Here is a 17,027-nt window from a genome sequence, read left to right as displayed (position 1 = left end):
AGAAATGTTTTACAGAATAGCATCCAGAATCTTTTTCACTGAATACAGTCCATTCAGTGGTGTTTTATTTTACTGTAAACTTAACCAAACCGGAATGTTTTTGCTTATTCCAACGAGTAGCAAGCCACTTCCACGCCTATTGTATTGATTTATAAAGAGCGGGAAAATACCTGAACACTGCTTTCACAGTTGTGTCAAGTTAATGGACCACAAGACAAACGGAGAGCACAACACAGCCGTGGCTGCCCTGTAGAGCCGACGGTCGGTGTTGGCCACTTGCCCTTCCTGCTTAGCCCCAGGCTCGTCACCACAAACGCTTGTGTCATTTCCTCCAGTCGCCGCCAAGCCTCCCCGAGCCTAACGAGTGTTTACAACCACATGCTGATTCCTATTAATCTGGTTCTTGTCGGACAGGAGGAAGGTGATGGCGGAGGGAAGGAGAGAGGGTGGGGCGTTCAACTACGGAGGGGAGGACTCAGGGGTGTATGTTGTAAAGGGGTTGCCCGAAGACGGGGGAAAAATACAGCCGAGAGAGGGACAGCCCCTGAAAAAGATCTGTCCGACACACCCAAACCAAGCTAACACTGAGCAGACACACTCTTCTGGTGTGTTTTTCTTGGTAATTATCCTCATTAAGTGAAAGCATGTGCCAATCAAACGCTTTCGAGAGAAAGGCGCAGGAATAGAGAGCCTCTAACACTGTCTCAACAACGTCAAGCCTGTGTCGTTTAGACTCATTAGTAGATTAAAGCCATGCTGGTGGGAGAGAGATGGAACGTCGGCAGCTACGACATTATTATGGCTCGTTTAACTTTCTAGTGGTTACAAATTTGACGATTATCACATTTAACACTCACTGCACTCAATCACACCTAAATCCACAAGGATCTTTTAATCCCTCTGCATTTAGGGTAGGCCTACATGTAAAATAATTGATTGTCAGGATAATTTAGAGATTGCTGAGGAATGCATGTAAAAAATACAGGCCTTTTTTGTCGGGTTTCCTAGACAGTGACAAAAACTCAGAGGGCCACAGAGGGTTGGGAAAAAAAGATAAGACACCCCCCCTCTAAAAAAAATGAAGATATATGAAGTCTTCATGTCAATGAACTACCATTCGTTTTCACTTTGAAGCCCCGCGATCCGTAGTGAAGTGTGATTGCATGTGACACTCGCCGCGTCTGCGGCTTTATCATGATGGATACTCTCCCCACGCAGAGTGGCTGAACTGGAGAGGAGCTCGCGTCACATACACATGCACACACACACACGCCCAAACTTGGCTCATCTCACGTGGGAAAGGTAGTGTAGAAAGTCTTCTTTTCAACTTGACAGAACTTTGTGCATATCTGTGCAATTTGTCTTTGTTTAGTGATGTCGCTGCATAATAGTGCCATAGACGGAATTATGAGCGTATGAAAACAATTCTATAATGACTTATAATGACTTCACTTATGAATGTTCATAAATATTTAAAATTACGTGTTTTATCATTGTATCAAGAAGCAAGTTTCCATCTTACATAATGGAGGCATCAAGGACCAACACATAAAACAAAGCTTGAAAGTATATGTGCAGTATTATCTAATACTATCTATCGAGTATTATGGGAAGCAAACATTTGATTTCCCTTGTCATGGCGTTCCACTGAAGCTCTCCAAGGCATCTTAGTAGGTGTTCAGTAGGGGTTAGTGTAGTTAAAATTGTGGAATGGCTGAGTTAGTGAGGGACATTTGGATTGTCCACTGTTTGTGTGTGTGTGTGTGTGTGTTTGTGTGCATGTGTGTTTTCCAGCTGAACCCAAACCCAGCTGCTGAGCCCTAGCTGCTAATTTACAGCCTTTTCCCCTCTCTCAGTGGAAAAACGTGTAATTAGAATACGGCCCAAAGATTGACAGTGTGGTCTCATGTAATTTGACAAGGGGACACCCCAAATGTCGGTTGAATACCTAAGTATTTTTAATTAAACAGATATTTGGCACTCTGGCTGCTCTTTCAATCGTCAGTTCAAAGACTCTAGTCTGACCCATGTGTTAAAAGTTTGTATCGGTTTTCCATGTGTATGTTTTCCTTGGCGCCAGAGACATGCAACGCAAAATTGTCTTGTTTAAAAGCTCGTTTGTTTACAGTACATTCTCTCTCGTTTCTTCTCACCCACATGTGTGTTATGATAGTTTTGGGGCTACAGTTACATACTCTGCTTGGCTCGCAACAAGCCGATTTAATGCGTGTAAACTTGATTACATTTGATTAATATGGCTCACAAAATGTGTGTTTCAGCAAAGAGAATCAAAAGACGACCTCACTCTCAGTTTACTTAAAGATAGAGCAAGTAAAATAGAGCACTCTCCTTTCACCCTAGAGCGTCATTAATAACATTTGTCCTCTGATGTAAAATCAATAGCACACACACTGACACAATGTTAGACCGATGGCAAATGATGTGTCATCTGTCATCGACTGGCAATAAAGATATGTCACAATTGATTTTAGCCGTCCGCTTTCCCCTTTCTCTCTCTCTCTCTCTCTCTCTCTCTCTCTCTCTCTCTCTCTCTCTCTCTCTCTCTCTCCCTCTCTCTCTCTCTCTCTCTCTTTGTCTGTCTGTCTGTCTGTCTGTCTGTCTCTCACTCACTCACTCACTCACTCACTCACTCACTCACTCACTCTCTCTCTCTCTCTCTCTCTCTCTCTCTCTCTCTCTCTCTCCCTCGCAGTTGTTAGTGTGTAATAGAAATAAATGAATAAATAAATAAAAGTCATTATGAATGAGATATGGTCAGCCTTGCCAAACTCAACTAATATTAGAGCAACAACAACAAGGGCGATTAGATCTCTCATGTTTACATCGGGATTCTCAGCCGCAGTAGTTTGAAAGGTGAGTTTGTATGCTCATGGGGAAGTAGTTTTGTACTCACATCGCTCAATACGTGTTTTAACTGACCTTCCAATCGGCCTGCAGTTTTCTGCTGTCAATGGATAACTCTCTCCTCAGTGTTTTTTTCTTGTATTTTTCACCTACTGTATGTTTTGGCTAAATCTTTTGGGTCCTTTGCATTGGTGTTATTGTGCTACTGTATATTTCCAACCTTGAATTAAAAGGCTTTATGGATTCTTTTTCTCAAATGAGAGAGTATGGAAATCGACTGTATGCTTCACATTTTCTACATGTCTATTGATATTGGATTAAATTATTATTTGTTTTTTATTATTTAGTGATTTACTCATCAGCTGTCTATCCGTTTCAACTGAAAACAATGTTACACTTTTTGAAAAGGGATCTTATTGATGCTATAGTTGCTCGCTATACCCACCCATGTAATGCTCATATGTTTCTTCTGGAGTCCGTTATGTAATATGTGTGTATGTGCCTAGCGCCTTTGTGTATGTTTTTTTTTTTGTGTCAAATTTGCTACTGTTTCTTGTTGTTGTATACCACCCCCTCTCCCACCCCCCATTTGCACCAGTGGTAGCGAGCAACATCTGTTTCAGGCTTGTTGTTCCTCTTGGCTGCTTTTCAATTGGATTTCCTCAAGCAGGTCCAAAAGCTGTCACCTCTACCAGGCTCTGCTAGCTATCAGCGCTGGCCCCTATATTAAGTAGGTGTTTCAGGGCTAAGCTAATAACTCTCCCTCCTCTCCTGAGTGATCACAGGCAGCACTGGTCCTCTCTATGCTCTCGGCTTACCCCTCCACCCCCCCACCCCTCGCTCCGGAGGGCTTGCTGGCCTGGGGGTCCTCTCCTCACTGTGTGACAGTCAGTGAGTGTGTGTGTGTGTGTGGGTAATGGGGGTGGATGAGTGGGGAGTGGTGTGTGCGTGTTTCCGGGGAGGGACAGTTTTATTGCCTGCGTGAGTATGTGAATCTCGTTCGGCCCGCGACTGACCCCTTTCGTTCTTTCATCACACTGTAACCTTTCTGCCATCATATAATGCATACTCTAATTAGCACTTTTCAGAGCTGTTGTAATTGCTGAAAGACTTCATTTGACACGGTTGTATGCTAAAATGACTACAACATTACTACTAACAAAGTCTATTTATATACTTTGAAAGATCTATATATTTTGGGGGGGCATTTTCGGCTTTATTTTTGATAGTGCCAGTTGGAAAGAGACAGGAAAGACAGAGGGGATGACCTGCAGTAAATGGCCCGGGTTGGAATTGAACCCGGGCCACTGCTGCCTTAGCTTATGGGGTTCGTGTTCTAACGCTACCCGCCGAGCCACCGGGGCGCCCCAATATAACTACTTTTGATGGCTTGTTGAGGTCTCCACCTGGTGCTGTTTTTATGGATGTAAATGGAACTGATTGGTATGAGAAAGAAAGTGTTTCTACCATGACTATAAAAGTAACTGTTACATATTTGCAGTGCATATTTAGGATGGCGTTTAGCCCAGAAAGAAATCAAATGAACTCAAACTGTAGTTTAAATCCAAGTGGGGTAATGTGGAAAAGAATAAGTGATTTGTTTTGGAATATGAATGTTTATGGAAACTGTATCCGGACGCTGAGCCCATCCTGGACAATGACAATTCCCTAAAAAATGAATGCTTAATTTCAAACTCAAACCTTTTTTGTTGTTGTTAAGATATTGACTCCAGTGCCTTTGTTGTAATCTGCGTTTGTTTAACTTGAAAGAGCTAATTGAAAGAATTATATTTGTGTGAGTTTTACAAAGTTGTATAAAGTCCATGTAATTACGTACAAAACTCTTTCCAACCGGGGTACTCTAGTTTAAAGGCAGCTAGTTTCAAGCCTTGTTAGTGAGGTTAGCTGACCCTTTTTGACATAGTGTCTGCCTGCATTCCAGCTGGATGGGTTGCAGAGTCGCTCTAAATTGAGGTCCTGTGGAGCCTCAATCCCAGAGCCAGGGGCTCTGATGGACAGATTGATTTGACAGGCTGTGAGCGGTTAAAGTGAAAGTTATGTATACAAGCTAATTAAACTGTTTTTGTGTAAAGGGGTCAGAGACATTAACAGGTCCCTCAGCAAAAAGTGTGAACTTTTTTTCCCTTCCACAGCGTTTTAACCTCTTCTGTCTTTCATTTCCCTAATGATTGCCAGGTGTGTGGGTAGAGTTCTGAGTTTCCCAAAGCTGCAGATCCTCTATTTAAGAAAAAAAAATGATTTGTATGTATGGGGGGAATGAAGGAAATGAAGGGAAAAGCCAACATCTTTAAATGTACAAAGTAATATCAGTGTATATGGTTTTTGGACTGATACCTGAGAAAATCACTTTGTTGTCTGGTACAGGTAAAGGTTCTTAGAATGAGCTGAAACTCAGAACTTGTAATGCTGGCTTTTGTTAAGTTTCCAAGAGTTTGCACTAGGACTTTTGCCCTGCTTTTAGTCAAATCTAGCTCAACCTCTACGATACAAATAGCTATAAAATGATAACAAAGAAAGCTTTTTTCAAATCAAGGGGAAACTTAAAGTTGACGTTCTTATTTCAATATGTTGTGCACGGTTTACACAACAGCTGCCCCAATTGTTATCAGACTTGAGTGCTCCCAAACATTTAGGTTGAAGCAATGCCACGCAGCTGTAACCGAATCACAATCTCAAGACAACGTTTGTAAATGTTGAGGGAGACATCTACAGAGAGTGTGCTGCCCAGCTGACGGTGACGGGAGTCCGTCACGACTCCACACCTTCCTGACTTCTGTCCATCAGCCGGACTGGCAAGGCTCGTTTGCTACAGAAGTGGTGTCAGGAGACGTTATGTATTTCTGGGGGAAAAATAGAAAGCCCCCATGCCCTGTGCTCTCCTTGCCAAGACACTCTCCCCCTCCCCTTAATCATAGTTTTCATTTCAGCACATTGAAATTTCGGTAACCAAGGACAATGTCATCAATAAGGTGGTTTGTCATGTTTTTTCTTTTTTTTTAACCTGCTGCTACTTAAGTTTGCACATTTGGGAGAGGGGGGGGGGGGTGTGTTTGTGTGTGGAGGGCGGTCAAAATACAAAGGAGTTGGTCATCGGTTGAAATGTCATTTGTTCCACTGTTGTGGTGGTGGGAGGTGGGGGGTGTGAGCGGGGCGTGTGCTGCGAGGTTTAGGGAGAGACTTTAAGGAACATTTGAATAAAGTCTGGGCATGTGGTGTCCTAAATGAAAAGGTGGATGTCTGTGTCTTGTCACCGAGTAATGAGAAGATAGGAGTTCTGCTTCACAGTGATGCACAAGGCTTTCACTCTCCATTGATGGAGGCTTGATGATGCATGGGCTCAGCTTTAAGAGGTTTCTATCAGTGTTTACTGCACACTGCAGAATGAGGAAACACACGTGTGTGTTTGAAAAGGGTTTTGTTGAATGGTTGCATGTTCTGTTCCAACTGTGAATGCAATAAGCAACAAATAATTTATTTTGATGATGAGTTCTCAACTATGTGTGGTGTAAACGGTATAGTTTGCAAAGTTGTTCTAAGGTATGCCCTTTGTTTAAGTAACTACTCTGGTTTTGACCCCTCTGGTTTGAAAGTGCACTGATTTATGCTACCTGCTTCCTCTGCTAACGCATACAGCATGTCCCCCTGTTTGTTCAAATACAATAAATGTTCTTTTTTTCATCTTCCGTTTGCACTACATTACATTTCTCAAGGGAGATATGTTTTTTTTCCAACATATTGTTTGTTGGCTTTAACTTTTTAACATACAATCGTTCCCTAATTAGTTGGCCTATAATTAATTTATGCTCTTTGTTTGATGTATAGTAATACTTTGAGAGCAACTGTGCCAATACTTTGTATAAATTTGAACCATTTTACTGCAGAGTTCAAAAGAAACAGGACTGTGTTTAGAAAAGCACACTGTGCATTTAAATAATGCAATCTAGTTTTTTTGTGTGCAATGTTTGTTTTGAACTGAAATATTAATGAATTAACATTTTAAACAATCCATCATCATTGTTTTGATGCCGCTTATTTTTAACACAATTATATTCTAATTGATCATTTTTCTTAATGTGTGTGAGATGTTTTCCCACTTTGTTCACCTCACAACAAAAGATTAATTACAAATAAGAGAAATGATCAAAAACACGATAATTAATTTGCAACAATAAGTTGGAAATTGCTGTTCTAATGCAATACAATGGGGTATGTGTTGCAAATTACCTCCTACACTCTGGGTATTGTTGTGTTCCTTCCCATGTGGTACAGTTGTTGTGCCACGATATACAGCCTAAACTTTTGGCAAAAAGAAAGGATTTTAAAGGAAAATCTATTGTGATTGTAAGTATGTTGTGCTTTTACTTTATTTAACAAAGATCTCTTGCTGCACCCGTTTAGAGTGTCTGTGTCCAGCCAAGCTGATGTCTAAAGAGGATGGATATCCTAACATGGCACCAGACACAGGGCAGTCTCAGGGGATAGTCAAGGGACCTAAGGAGTTGGGCAGCAGGAGAGCTGGAGGTGCCATCACTAGCAGCATGGCTGTCAGTTTGAATGGGCCTCCAAATCATGTTGTCAATGGTGATGCATCGAGATCTTGCTCTGGCAAATTGGATGTTCCAAACTTGCACTTGATTGATGCCCGAGGCAGGTCACCCCTCTTTGGAGGTATCACCCTTTCTCCAAGAGATCCACTGCAGGGAGAGGAAAGGAAAAGAACAATATGTTCCAGTATTTTTCACAGAGTTGCGCTGATTCAAATGAAGTTACTCCTTTCCCCTAAGCCGACATTTTAGCACAGATCGATTGGCCTTGAGATTCATAGGAATTTCCTCTTTTCATTTTTCCCGGTACGTCTGCTAGGCAGAAGTGCCATCCCTCAATCCACCTTGGTGAATGTCGCCCGTACCTATGCTTATTAAGGCTCAGAGGATTGCATTATGGCCCGAAGGTGAATGCACAGCTTGTACATTCAACAAAGACAACAATGACCATAATGAAAAATTGCTACTTTTCTGCGCCCGAAAATGTGTCCTTTCTGCTCCCAAGGGCACTCCATTCTTGTGTTCTTAGTACTAGTCATGGAGTTTTGTGAACCTGAAATATCTTCTTTTATGTGCCTTTTTCTTTCATTATTTTCTCAGCCCTCTTCCAATGATTTTTCTCTTGACAAATTCACCAGGGAGGAGTCCACTCTTGTGTTTCTTCGTCTGTGTGTGTTTCTGTGTTTTCCCTGTGTGGGTTCCATTGTGTGTGGCTCTCTCTGTACATATTGAGTATTAACTGTCTTCCATAGAGTACAAACTGAACATGGACACTTGAGATAGAAAGCTGGGGGAAACCTTGAGTTTGATGCTCTGATCGGGCTGAATATGAACACAATGTCTGGGGGATGTGCCTCACAGAAGTGCTCCAGTTTTGTTGAAGTTTCTATTTCTTCAGTCCTCCAAACTCTGTATAGACACACTTGAACAAGCATCTTTTGGCTCTTGAGCTCCCTGACAAACATAGCTTTGAATAATAAACAAAAATGAAGCAAACATGCGCGGGAATATTTTGTCATGTGTTTTCTTTAGGTAAATAGTTTCTTCACATAAGTTGATGAAATAGAGAACATTTTTACTTTATTGTGTTCTTTTGTCTGTGTGTGTCTACAGGGGCTTTTCATCTTCCTGATATATGGGGTCTACAACACAGAGGTAAGTCTGCATTTTGTCTCAAGGCTGTCGGAGTGAATGAGAGAAATGACAAGTTCCTGACGGGGCTACGTGCTTAAAGGAGCGGATGGAGGGATGAAGGGAGGGATGGTGGGAAATGAAGGAAGAGGCGCCTGTCTTTCCACATGAGCGTCCCACTGCCCTTCATGCTTGGGCTAACTTATATGCATCCGGGCTGGCCATTAAACACTGACACGGCCCTTCTTCCAACCACTCATTCCTCACCCACATTGGCTAATATTTCACTGCCTCTTTAAGTTTTTAAACTCACGCTGCTCCATTTAGCATTCTGACAATACGCTTGTGGCCAGTTGTGGAGTGTCTCCCAGCTCCTCTCTTTGTCTATGAGCAAAATAGTCTCTGACGGAGGAGGGAGTGGTGAAATATTGTATTGAAATGGTTTGTTATTACCATTTAGATGTGCTCACTTAAAAAAAAGTAAGGCGTAGAGATTTGAAATATAAATAAATTTCGACTTAATGGATGGGCTTCATTTAGCAGTATCACTCTTGGTCAAATGCTTGTGTTCTTTTGGCCCTGTACTGTATGTAAATAGCAATAACTATAAATGTGCATAATCAGATACATCTTGGAGCCTTTTTGAGAGCCGGGCGTTTTAAGAACTTTTCTCATTTCTCATTTTAAAATGCCACCCAATGCCGTGTCACCTTTTTAATCACAGGCTGTCTTAAATAGTATTTGTTCTCAGGGACAATAGGGTTAGAATGGTTTGGTAAATCAAAACCACCAATACGATTTAATTCTTTTAATTGGTTGTAAACCTTTAAATTGGTAGATGCTCCACCTCTACGTTAGCCCTGTTGATTGGACTGAACCCACCAAGGTCATTGGCAATGGGGCACTGCACAATGCCCCCTTCCCCACCCCCCACTCTCCATCTGTTCTCTGCTTCCCTTCTCTACATCCCTCTGTCCATCCCTGCTCTCTATCCCTCTCTCCATCCTCTCTCTGCGTCCCTCTCTCCATCCCTTCTCTCCTCTCTCTCTCCACCGCTCCTCTCTATCCCTTATCTCTATCCCTCCTCATCATCCTTTCTCTCCATTCTTTCTCTCCATCTCTCCTCTTCATCCCTCCTCTCATCCCTCCTCTTTGTCTGTCCTCTCCGTCCCGCTCTCCATTCCTGCTCCGCAGCCTCCCTTTCATCCCTCCCACTTCCGTCATGAGTGTTACTGACCAAGGAAGTCAAACCCATGGCGCTCCCATCCCTTTCCTGTCCTATCCTCTTTTCGCTCCTTTCTTTTTTCTCTCTCTTTCTCTATCATTCTCCACGCAGAGCAGAGGGTGAAGAGGTGTCCCTGAGTCATGAGACACTGTACTGACACGGCGGAGGCTTGGGGTCTGACCCCGTGCATTGTAAAATAAATCATTGGCGCATTCTTGCTTAAGTGGCTTTTTTAGTGCCCGGGAATCCATTTTCTTACTCCAAGTTCTCCTTGACCCTGGGGTCTTAACAATTTGTGAGCAACCCATGTACGCGTCCTGCTTTTCCAAAGGGTGGCTTTTGGGAAATGTTATAATCTCGCTTCTCCAGTGTCTTTTCTCCATCCCACCTCTTGTTCCTTTTGGTTCCCACTTTTTTCCTAACCTCTCTTGTATTATTTTTTTTCTTAAATCCATCTTTCTCTCTCTATTTCCTCATGCATCGTGAAAGATGTGACAAAGAACACGGGCAGATTCCAGTTTCACCCCTCTGACATCGAAAGGAAATTCTTGTTTAATATAAAAATGGCTGAAAGCTGAATGGGAATGATCAAAGTTTTTTCTTTTTGTGTGTGTGTTTAGTAAATCAGATAATCAAAGAGGGGAAAAAGAGAGGCCAGAATGAGAGGGCTCTGTTCTGTCTGTATTCATTTAAACAAAATAGACCCAGATCACCAGGGACAGTGGAACCTCTGATTTGATTACGCAATCTCAGACGAGCTGCTAAGAACGTGTGGGTAATAGCCCCCCTCGTGTGCCGATACTTGTATCTGGCAGTGAGACACATGCTAAGTTCAAGTAGAATGATTCAACATTGCGATTTAAGTCTACGAGGCCACACTATAAAGTTTCTATTAGTGGTGAGGGTTGAACTTGAAAGTTGTTGTGGCTTTGAAATTGGTATTAATAATACTACAATTTATTAGGACTGTGTAGCCAAGGTGCCAGGGCACTGTCAAAGATTATTCAGTTTTTATAACCTGTATTTCCCCCAAAAAACGTTTTGAATGTACATAAAAAAATAAATACATACAAAATCATTTAATTATGCTGTAAATAATAAAAAAATATACTGTAAATATAGTGTACATTTCAGACCGGATTGTGGGTTTTTTGTTCAAAGACAGAGCAATATTCTCTCTTATGCCACTCCTGATAACAGGGATATAATGAGGATATTCCTCAGGCATCATTAGAAAACATACACATACATCATCCACAGATAATAACCATTTAATGCAACTTTAATTACCAAACAAAACATTTCCATTATTCATCTCATTTAGTTTTTCCTTGGTGGTCACCTTGTAATCCTTTGCTTTGACCACCTTTTCATTTTACTCAATTCCAAGGATGTCGGCAGGTGTTAGCATTCCTCCGCTCTTTCATATGGTAATGGTTTATTTTCCATTTACATGGGGAGACGCAGTTGCATCATCTCAAAACCTTGAGAGCAAACAAAATGCCTTAACCACATAATGATCGTCTAAAACAATGCCCTTCCCCTCATTGTCAAATGATTAATTAAGTCGTGTCATGTAATTTCCTCAGCTCGCTTTGATATGAAGTGAAGAAGCGAAATCCCCAGGATTTCCCCTTGAACGTTTGCGCAACGCTTCTGTACGTCGAGCCTTGCGATGTGTCAAGATTAATAGTGGGCTTTTATAAATATGACACTGCCACTGTTGATTCTGCCCTGTCAAATGCCGTCTGGTCTCTTCATTATATGTCTGTTCAACAATGGTGTGTATGCAAAACATCCCCCCCACCTCCCACACCCCAAATATACACACACACACACACTCTCTTTATCTCGCGTGCGCTCTTTCTCTCTCTTATGTGTGTGCACGTATTTCAGTGTGGCGTCATAATTTATGACACGCCAAGGCCTAATGAAGCCGTAAGCCATAATGCATATTCACTAACGTGGTGGGTTGGGCCGGGACAGGTCTGGGTGATGAGCGTTGAGCCGCTACAAATTTACAGTAAGCGGTGACAGCACACAGACCTTATTGGATCAAAAGCATTACATAGAGAGGCTGGCTAATGGGGTCCATGATTCTTGCAGTTTTCTTTTTCATGCCGATAGTTTATGAAGTCTTTATGAAGACAGTATGTCTTTATGCAGTATATCTTTCAAGGTCAATTTGGTATGGAAATAGAATGGAGGAAGACTGCACACATTTTTAAGATAATTGTCTGTGAGGGAAGGCTGTGGGTTCTCTAAATGCCTGTGAATGGCATTCTTTGTTAAAGAGGGTAATCATTTTCCACGTACACATCATTTCCACTGACATATACATGAAGTATGTTTCAAATACATCTGCAAATAAGCAAAAAGTAGCTGAAAGTAGTAGAGTGAATAATCTGAATCAGAATTTTCTTGTAAACAGAGTTTAAACAGGCTGTAGGGATTGTACATGTGTACCGCTCACAACAGTATGTCAGATATTTTTCCTCTTTGAGCACAATAAATGCAATCTGTTCTGCTAGGGCAGTCGCTATTCCTCCAATAGCTCCATTTGTTGGTGGCCTGCTCTGTGTGACAGATGATAGCTTAAAGTAGTCTCCTTAGTTTGCGGGCTCTATGTGTCACTTTCAGATTCCATTACATATGACAAACTGCAACATTTAAGTTTTGCCCCATCTCTCAGTGGCCTGAAAGCCTAAGCTTTTTTTTCTTCTATCGATCTACTTTCCTGTTGTTTTTATTTGATTTTGAATAGCATGTTTTGGTTGTTTTCAGAGGGTGCAGACTCATATTGGAAAATGTGCTGTTTGGAACTTTAATCAGAAACACTTATTTTTCTATTTTTTGTTTAGGTTCGGAGCACTGTGAACAGGATCAAGGAGAGAAGAAAAGCTCTTAATCTTTCAGTATGTCATGTACCACTTTTTTCTTTCTGGGTTCTGTATGAGTGTTTGTGCGGTAACATCTGCCTGTTTTTCTGTGTGTATTTGCGTGTGACTGTGTTATGTTTCTCGGTGTGATCGTGCATTAAGTGCCACAGTGGATGTTGTGTACACCTATATGTATAAAAAAAATAACTATACTTTTCACAGCAGCGATGTCAATGACATGCAATGCTTCTGCAGCAGTAGTCCCAACAGTGGACACTCCATGTTAGATGCCCTTATACATCAAACATGCCCCCTCTGTAATAGCCCCCTTCTCCCCATTGCAGCCCCCCCCCCCCACAGCACCTTTATCCTCGCAATGTCAACCTCACCACCGGGTTACAAGTTTCTAATCCTGGACGAGCTGTCCCCTGACATTAAAGTGTCAGGCCAATATTTATACCTGGCCGGCCGCTGCTGCTCTGAGATCACTTAGCCCCAGCAAAGCGCTTTAAAAGTAGTTAATAGCCCAGCAACCCCCCCACCTCCCACCCCCTCCTCCAGTGTCCCCAATCACACACACACACACCTGAAACACACAAACATGCACGTGCACACACCGAACCAAACACATACTGTATATTCTCCATCCAGGTTTTACAAACGCACACACACACCCACAGTCTACTACGCCTTACTACAACTTGGCCCTTATGAGTGATCACATTAACTCCCTCCTGGGTTGTCAGGCTTTATGGGTCACGGCAGTTTGTACCAGTCCCTGTCCATCCCATCAGGTCATTGAGAAGGGAATGAGACCATTTCTAAAGGCAGATTGATTTTAGAATATCGCCCACTTCTTCCCTTTGACCCTCTGACAGTCTGAAACTTCAAAGACAGGGACCCAGTAAAAAATGACTGCAGGGACGACCCCAGCCCCACAGCCCCCCAGCCCCCCTCCCCGACCCCACTTCAGGTAGCTTGATATATCACGCGCCCCCACATTATCAGTGAGGGTCCCCATTTTAGTGCTCTCTCCTTCTCTCTGCAATTTTCCAATCTCAGAGTCCACCATCTAGCTTGCCCATGCAGCCAATGTTTTTTTTTTAGCTCATGCTATTTTGTCCCATAAATCTGGCAGAAATACTGTATCCACCTATCTTGGGAGAGATAGGAGGCATTTGGCTCTAGATGACCGCACATGCCCCTATATTTCCCCTTGTTGTAAAACACAAGATTGTGTATTGTGTTGCAGAAGCGAATCATGTGACTAACAAGATTCTGTCTAGCATGGTGTTACAGCAAATAGGTATTGTGTGAGACAGATGAAATCTGACAGAATCTTTCATCACTTTCTTAAGGTTTCATGTTAAATAATACGACTCAAAACTGGAAAGATGAAATGTAAAACATGTAAAACATGAATTACGTTTTGGAAAGAGGGGTTGATGGAATGCAAAATGTATTGCATTTATTTTTCTATATAGTTCCAGAATGTACATAAAAAAGCACTCATGTTGACTTTTAGCACAAAACTGCTAATACAATAACAAGACATAATAGGAATGATCAAGCCTCCATTTGACAACACTCTGTGTTAGGCCCACCGAAACGAAACACGATGTTTGATAATCAATATTAGTAATGACACTTTCTCCGCCTTGATTTCATTCCTATATCGACCTCAGCAGTCTAGTTTTCCCCATGCCCTAGTAGAGGGGTTGAGCACAGATTCTTAGCCCCTAGGGCTGTGGAGCACCTCTAGTTATTTATACACAGGCTGACCAATGTTGCCTGCTTGATACCACCTGCCTTCTGACCCTCTCTGACCTCCCACTTGTACACACACTGCCAGATTGCTTTGTGAAATAAAGCTGTCAGTTGCACCACCCAAATAAAAAACGACCCCCCACCGCCCCCCTATCCTCAATACTTGGAGTTCCGTGTCAGTGACAGCACTGAAATATAGATATAAATTGGAAGCGGATTAGTTTTTTGATCTTAATTCAAGTTCTGACAAGATATAGGAAGCAGGGTGATGAGTGTGTGTTTTGTATGTTGTGTGTGATGTGTGTGTGTATTGTGAGTGTGTATGTGCGTGTGTGAATACACTCTGTACTGGGAGTGTGTGAGTGCGTGTATGCGTGGCTCTGAGATATGTACTTGGAATAAACCAGGCTGTTAGAGGAGCGGCTGGCATAACTTTGAATGTTTGTTCGGAGGTCTGCGATGCTGGGCATTCCTTCATGACAGGCATATGTAATACAAGAGGCTGGGCCCATATAGGCGCTGATGCTCTCTGAAGTCTGTATAATAGCTGTGCAAACAAATGGGATTCAGTGATTGAGGTTTATTTTGGTCTCTGAGGGGAGATGCTCTGTTTGAAATCTGCTAATTTATGGTCTTCCAAACGTAAAATGGTCTAGCAGCTTTTGCTGTATCTCTGTCAGCAAATATGACATATTTCCAAGGTATGACTGACTTTTTTTTAAAGTAAGAAATTACTTGGCATCTACCATTTACATTATAGACTATTTAAACCATGTTAATACATTTTAATGGTACTACACTATGCTTTAACATTGGATTTAAATTATTTACAAAATCTGTCTGAGCTACAAACTGAATGTGACAGTCAATTGGTAGTGTTGACTGAATAAAAAAATAGCTGTGCCTTTACATCGTTTTTAAAATGTATATATTTGCTTTATATAATCACTAGTTGGTCTATTATACATTATTTCACTATAGTATGTTCTCCCATAGTCCAGTCTCTCTTACCTGTGTTTCCCCTCAGAACTGTGCCAGTTCCAGACCCTCCAGCTCCGTGACGAGCACTCGCCCCACCGGCTCCCCTGTCCCTGGGCCCCCGAGTCCCCAAAGCCCTGGCCTGGAGGAGAAGGAGGAGGAGGGGCCCCTCCCTGGCCACCAGCCCACCCTCTGCCCCACTGACCCCCACATCTGTGAGCTGGCGGAGAGGGAGGGGAGCTCAGACAACGGTGAGTAATCTTCTGGGTTTCCTAGGCCTGTACTTGACACCTCCAGGGCTAAGTCATTCACCACACACAGCCTAGCCTGCCTGACCGCCTCAGTTTAACTCTGTTCATAGGTCATGTCCCGTGCAAAAGCTGAGCTGAGGTCACAAATTGTATGATGATTTAACAGCAGTAAAATCTTATCCAAACATGAATACATTCTTTCCTTTTTTTTCATTGTTTAGTATTTGCATCAAATGACCTTGGTCATTTAATTGAGTTTTAAACCAGAATAGGCTGTATCTCTCAGTTGTGTGTAGGATTTCAAATACTTAGGGAATAGACAACAAAACTCCAGTGAATACTCTGTGGAGCAATTCAATCAGAAAATTCAGAGCGAGATAAAACAACAAATTGTATGTTGTCCTTGCATCCTGAGAACTCTTGTGACTGTACAACTTCACGCAAAAACGAAAACCCTATTTATCATATCAAACAAAAGATCTAAATCTGTATCTTATATATATCTTTGAAAAGTCCCAGCACAACAACAATCTGCTGCAAAAAATACAGATGTCAAGATTGCTTCAACAACACCAAGTTTTTTATTTTCATTGTTTTGTGTGTGTGTGTGTCTGTGTGGGAGGGGGGGGGGGAGATGCTGATATGCAAACCTGCTAGGCATTAGGCGGGGAACGAGGAGTAGCGTTTGGCACCGAGAGTGAACTTAGACATGAGATCCTCTGTCCAACCCTGACAGAGTCCAGAGCCTGCAGATCCCAACAGCTTCAATCTAGCTCCCTGACCCAGGCTGTACTCAGTACAGTTTGAGTAATTGAGAGGGGGGAAAGAACATTTTCAAAGCGCAGAGAGTAGAGGGAGAAGGTTGCGTAGCAGAAGGAAGAGAGAAAGAGACAGAGAGAGGGGGGGGAGAGAAAGAAAGAAAGAGAGGAGAAAGGGAAAGTGAGAGAGGAGGAAGGGCGTTAACTGAAAGATTTTGTATCTAGATATCCAGGTAAAAAGGTTGGCAAAGGATTATTCCCCCTTCTGCCAAGTCATCTGAAATTGGCGTGGGCATCACTCTCTCTTGCACTGTAGCCCATGCAGTGATTTTTCACTATGTCCTGGATCAGAAATTACAGTGTGAAAAAAACTTGTTGGGCAATGAGCCACCAGCATCCTGAGATTTACAGACCCCTTCCCCCGCCACCCCTCCCTATAAATGGCTCCAGACTCAAGTGAAAATGTCGTTTTTGTCCTTTATTCATGCCACACCAGTTCAATCCTCCTCCTTTCCAATGTCTTCATCTCCCAAGCTACCGCTGGCGGTACATACTGTATGAGCAACACATCACATTACATTTTCATTGTTGGTACAGCGTGTATGGAG

General features: G+C 42.3%; 1 protein-coding gene across 1 annotated transcript in view; it reads left to right on the top strand.

The window, feature by feature from the left end:
* LOC124478725 (adhesion G-protein coupled receptor D2) overlaps window positions 1–17,027 on the top strand; it is a 72,205-nt gene that overhangs the window by 33,169 nt on the left and 22,009 nt on the right. Inside the window, exons 21-23 of the mRNA XM_047037124.1 lie at window positions 8,544–8,585; window positions 12,648–12,701; window positions 15,460–15,661. Of these exons, the coding sequence (XP_046893080.1) occupies window positions 8,544–8,585; window positions 12,648–12,701; window positions 15,460–15,661 (298 nt within the window). The remainder of the gene's footprint in view (window positions 1–8,543; window positions 8,586–12,647; window positions 12,702–15,459; window positions 15,662–17,027) is intronic.

This window comes from Hypomesus transpacificus, chromosome 16, assembly GCF_021917145.1.
Source record: "Hypomesus transpacificus isolate Combined female chromosome 16, fHypTra1, whole genome shotgun sequence".
Lineage (NCBI taxonomy): Eukaryota > Metazoa > Chordata > Actinopteri > Osmeriformes > Osmeridae > Hypomesus > Hypomesus transpacificus.
This window is presented reverse-complemented; position numbering and strand designations above follow the sequence as displayed.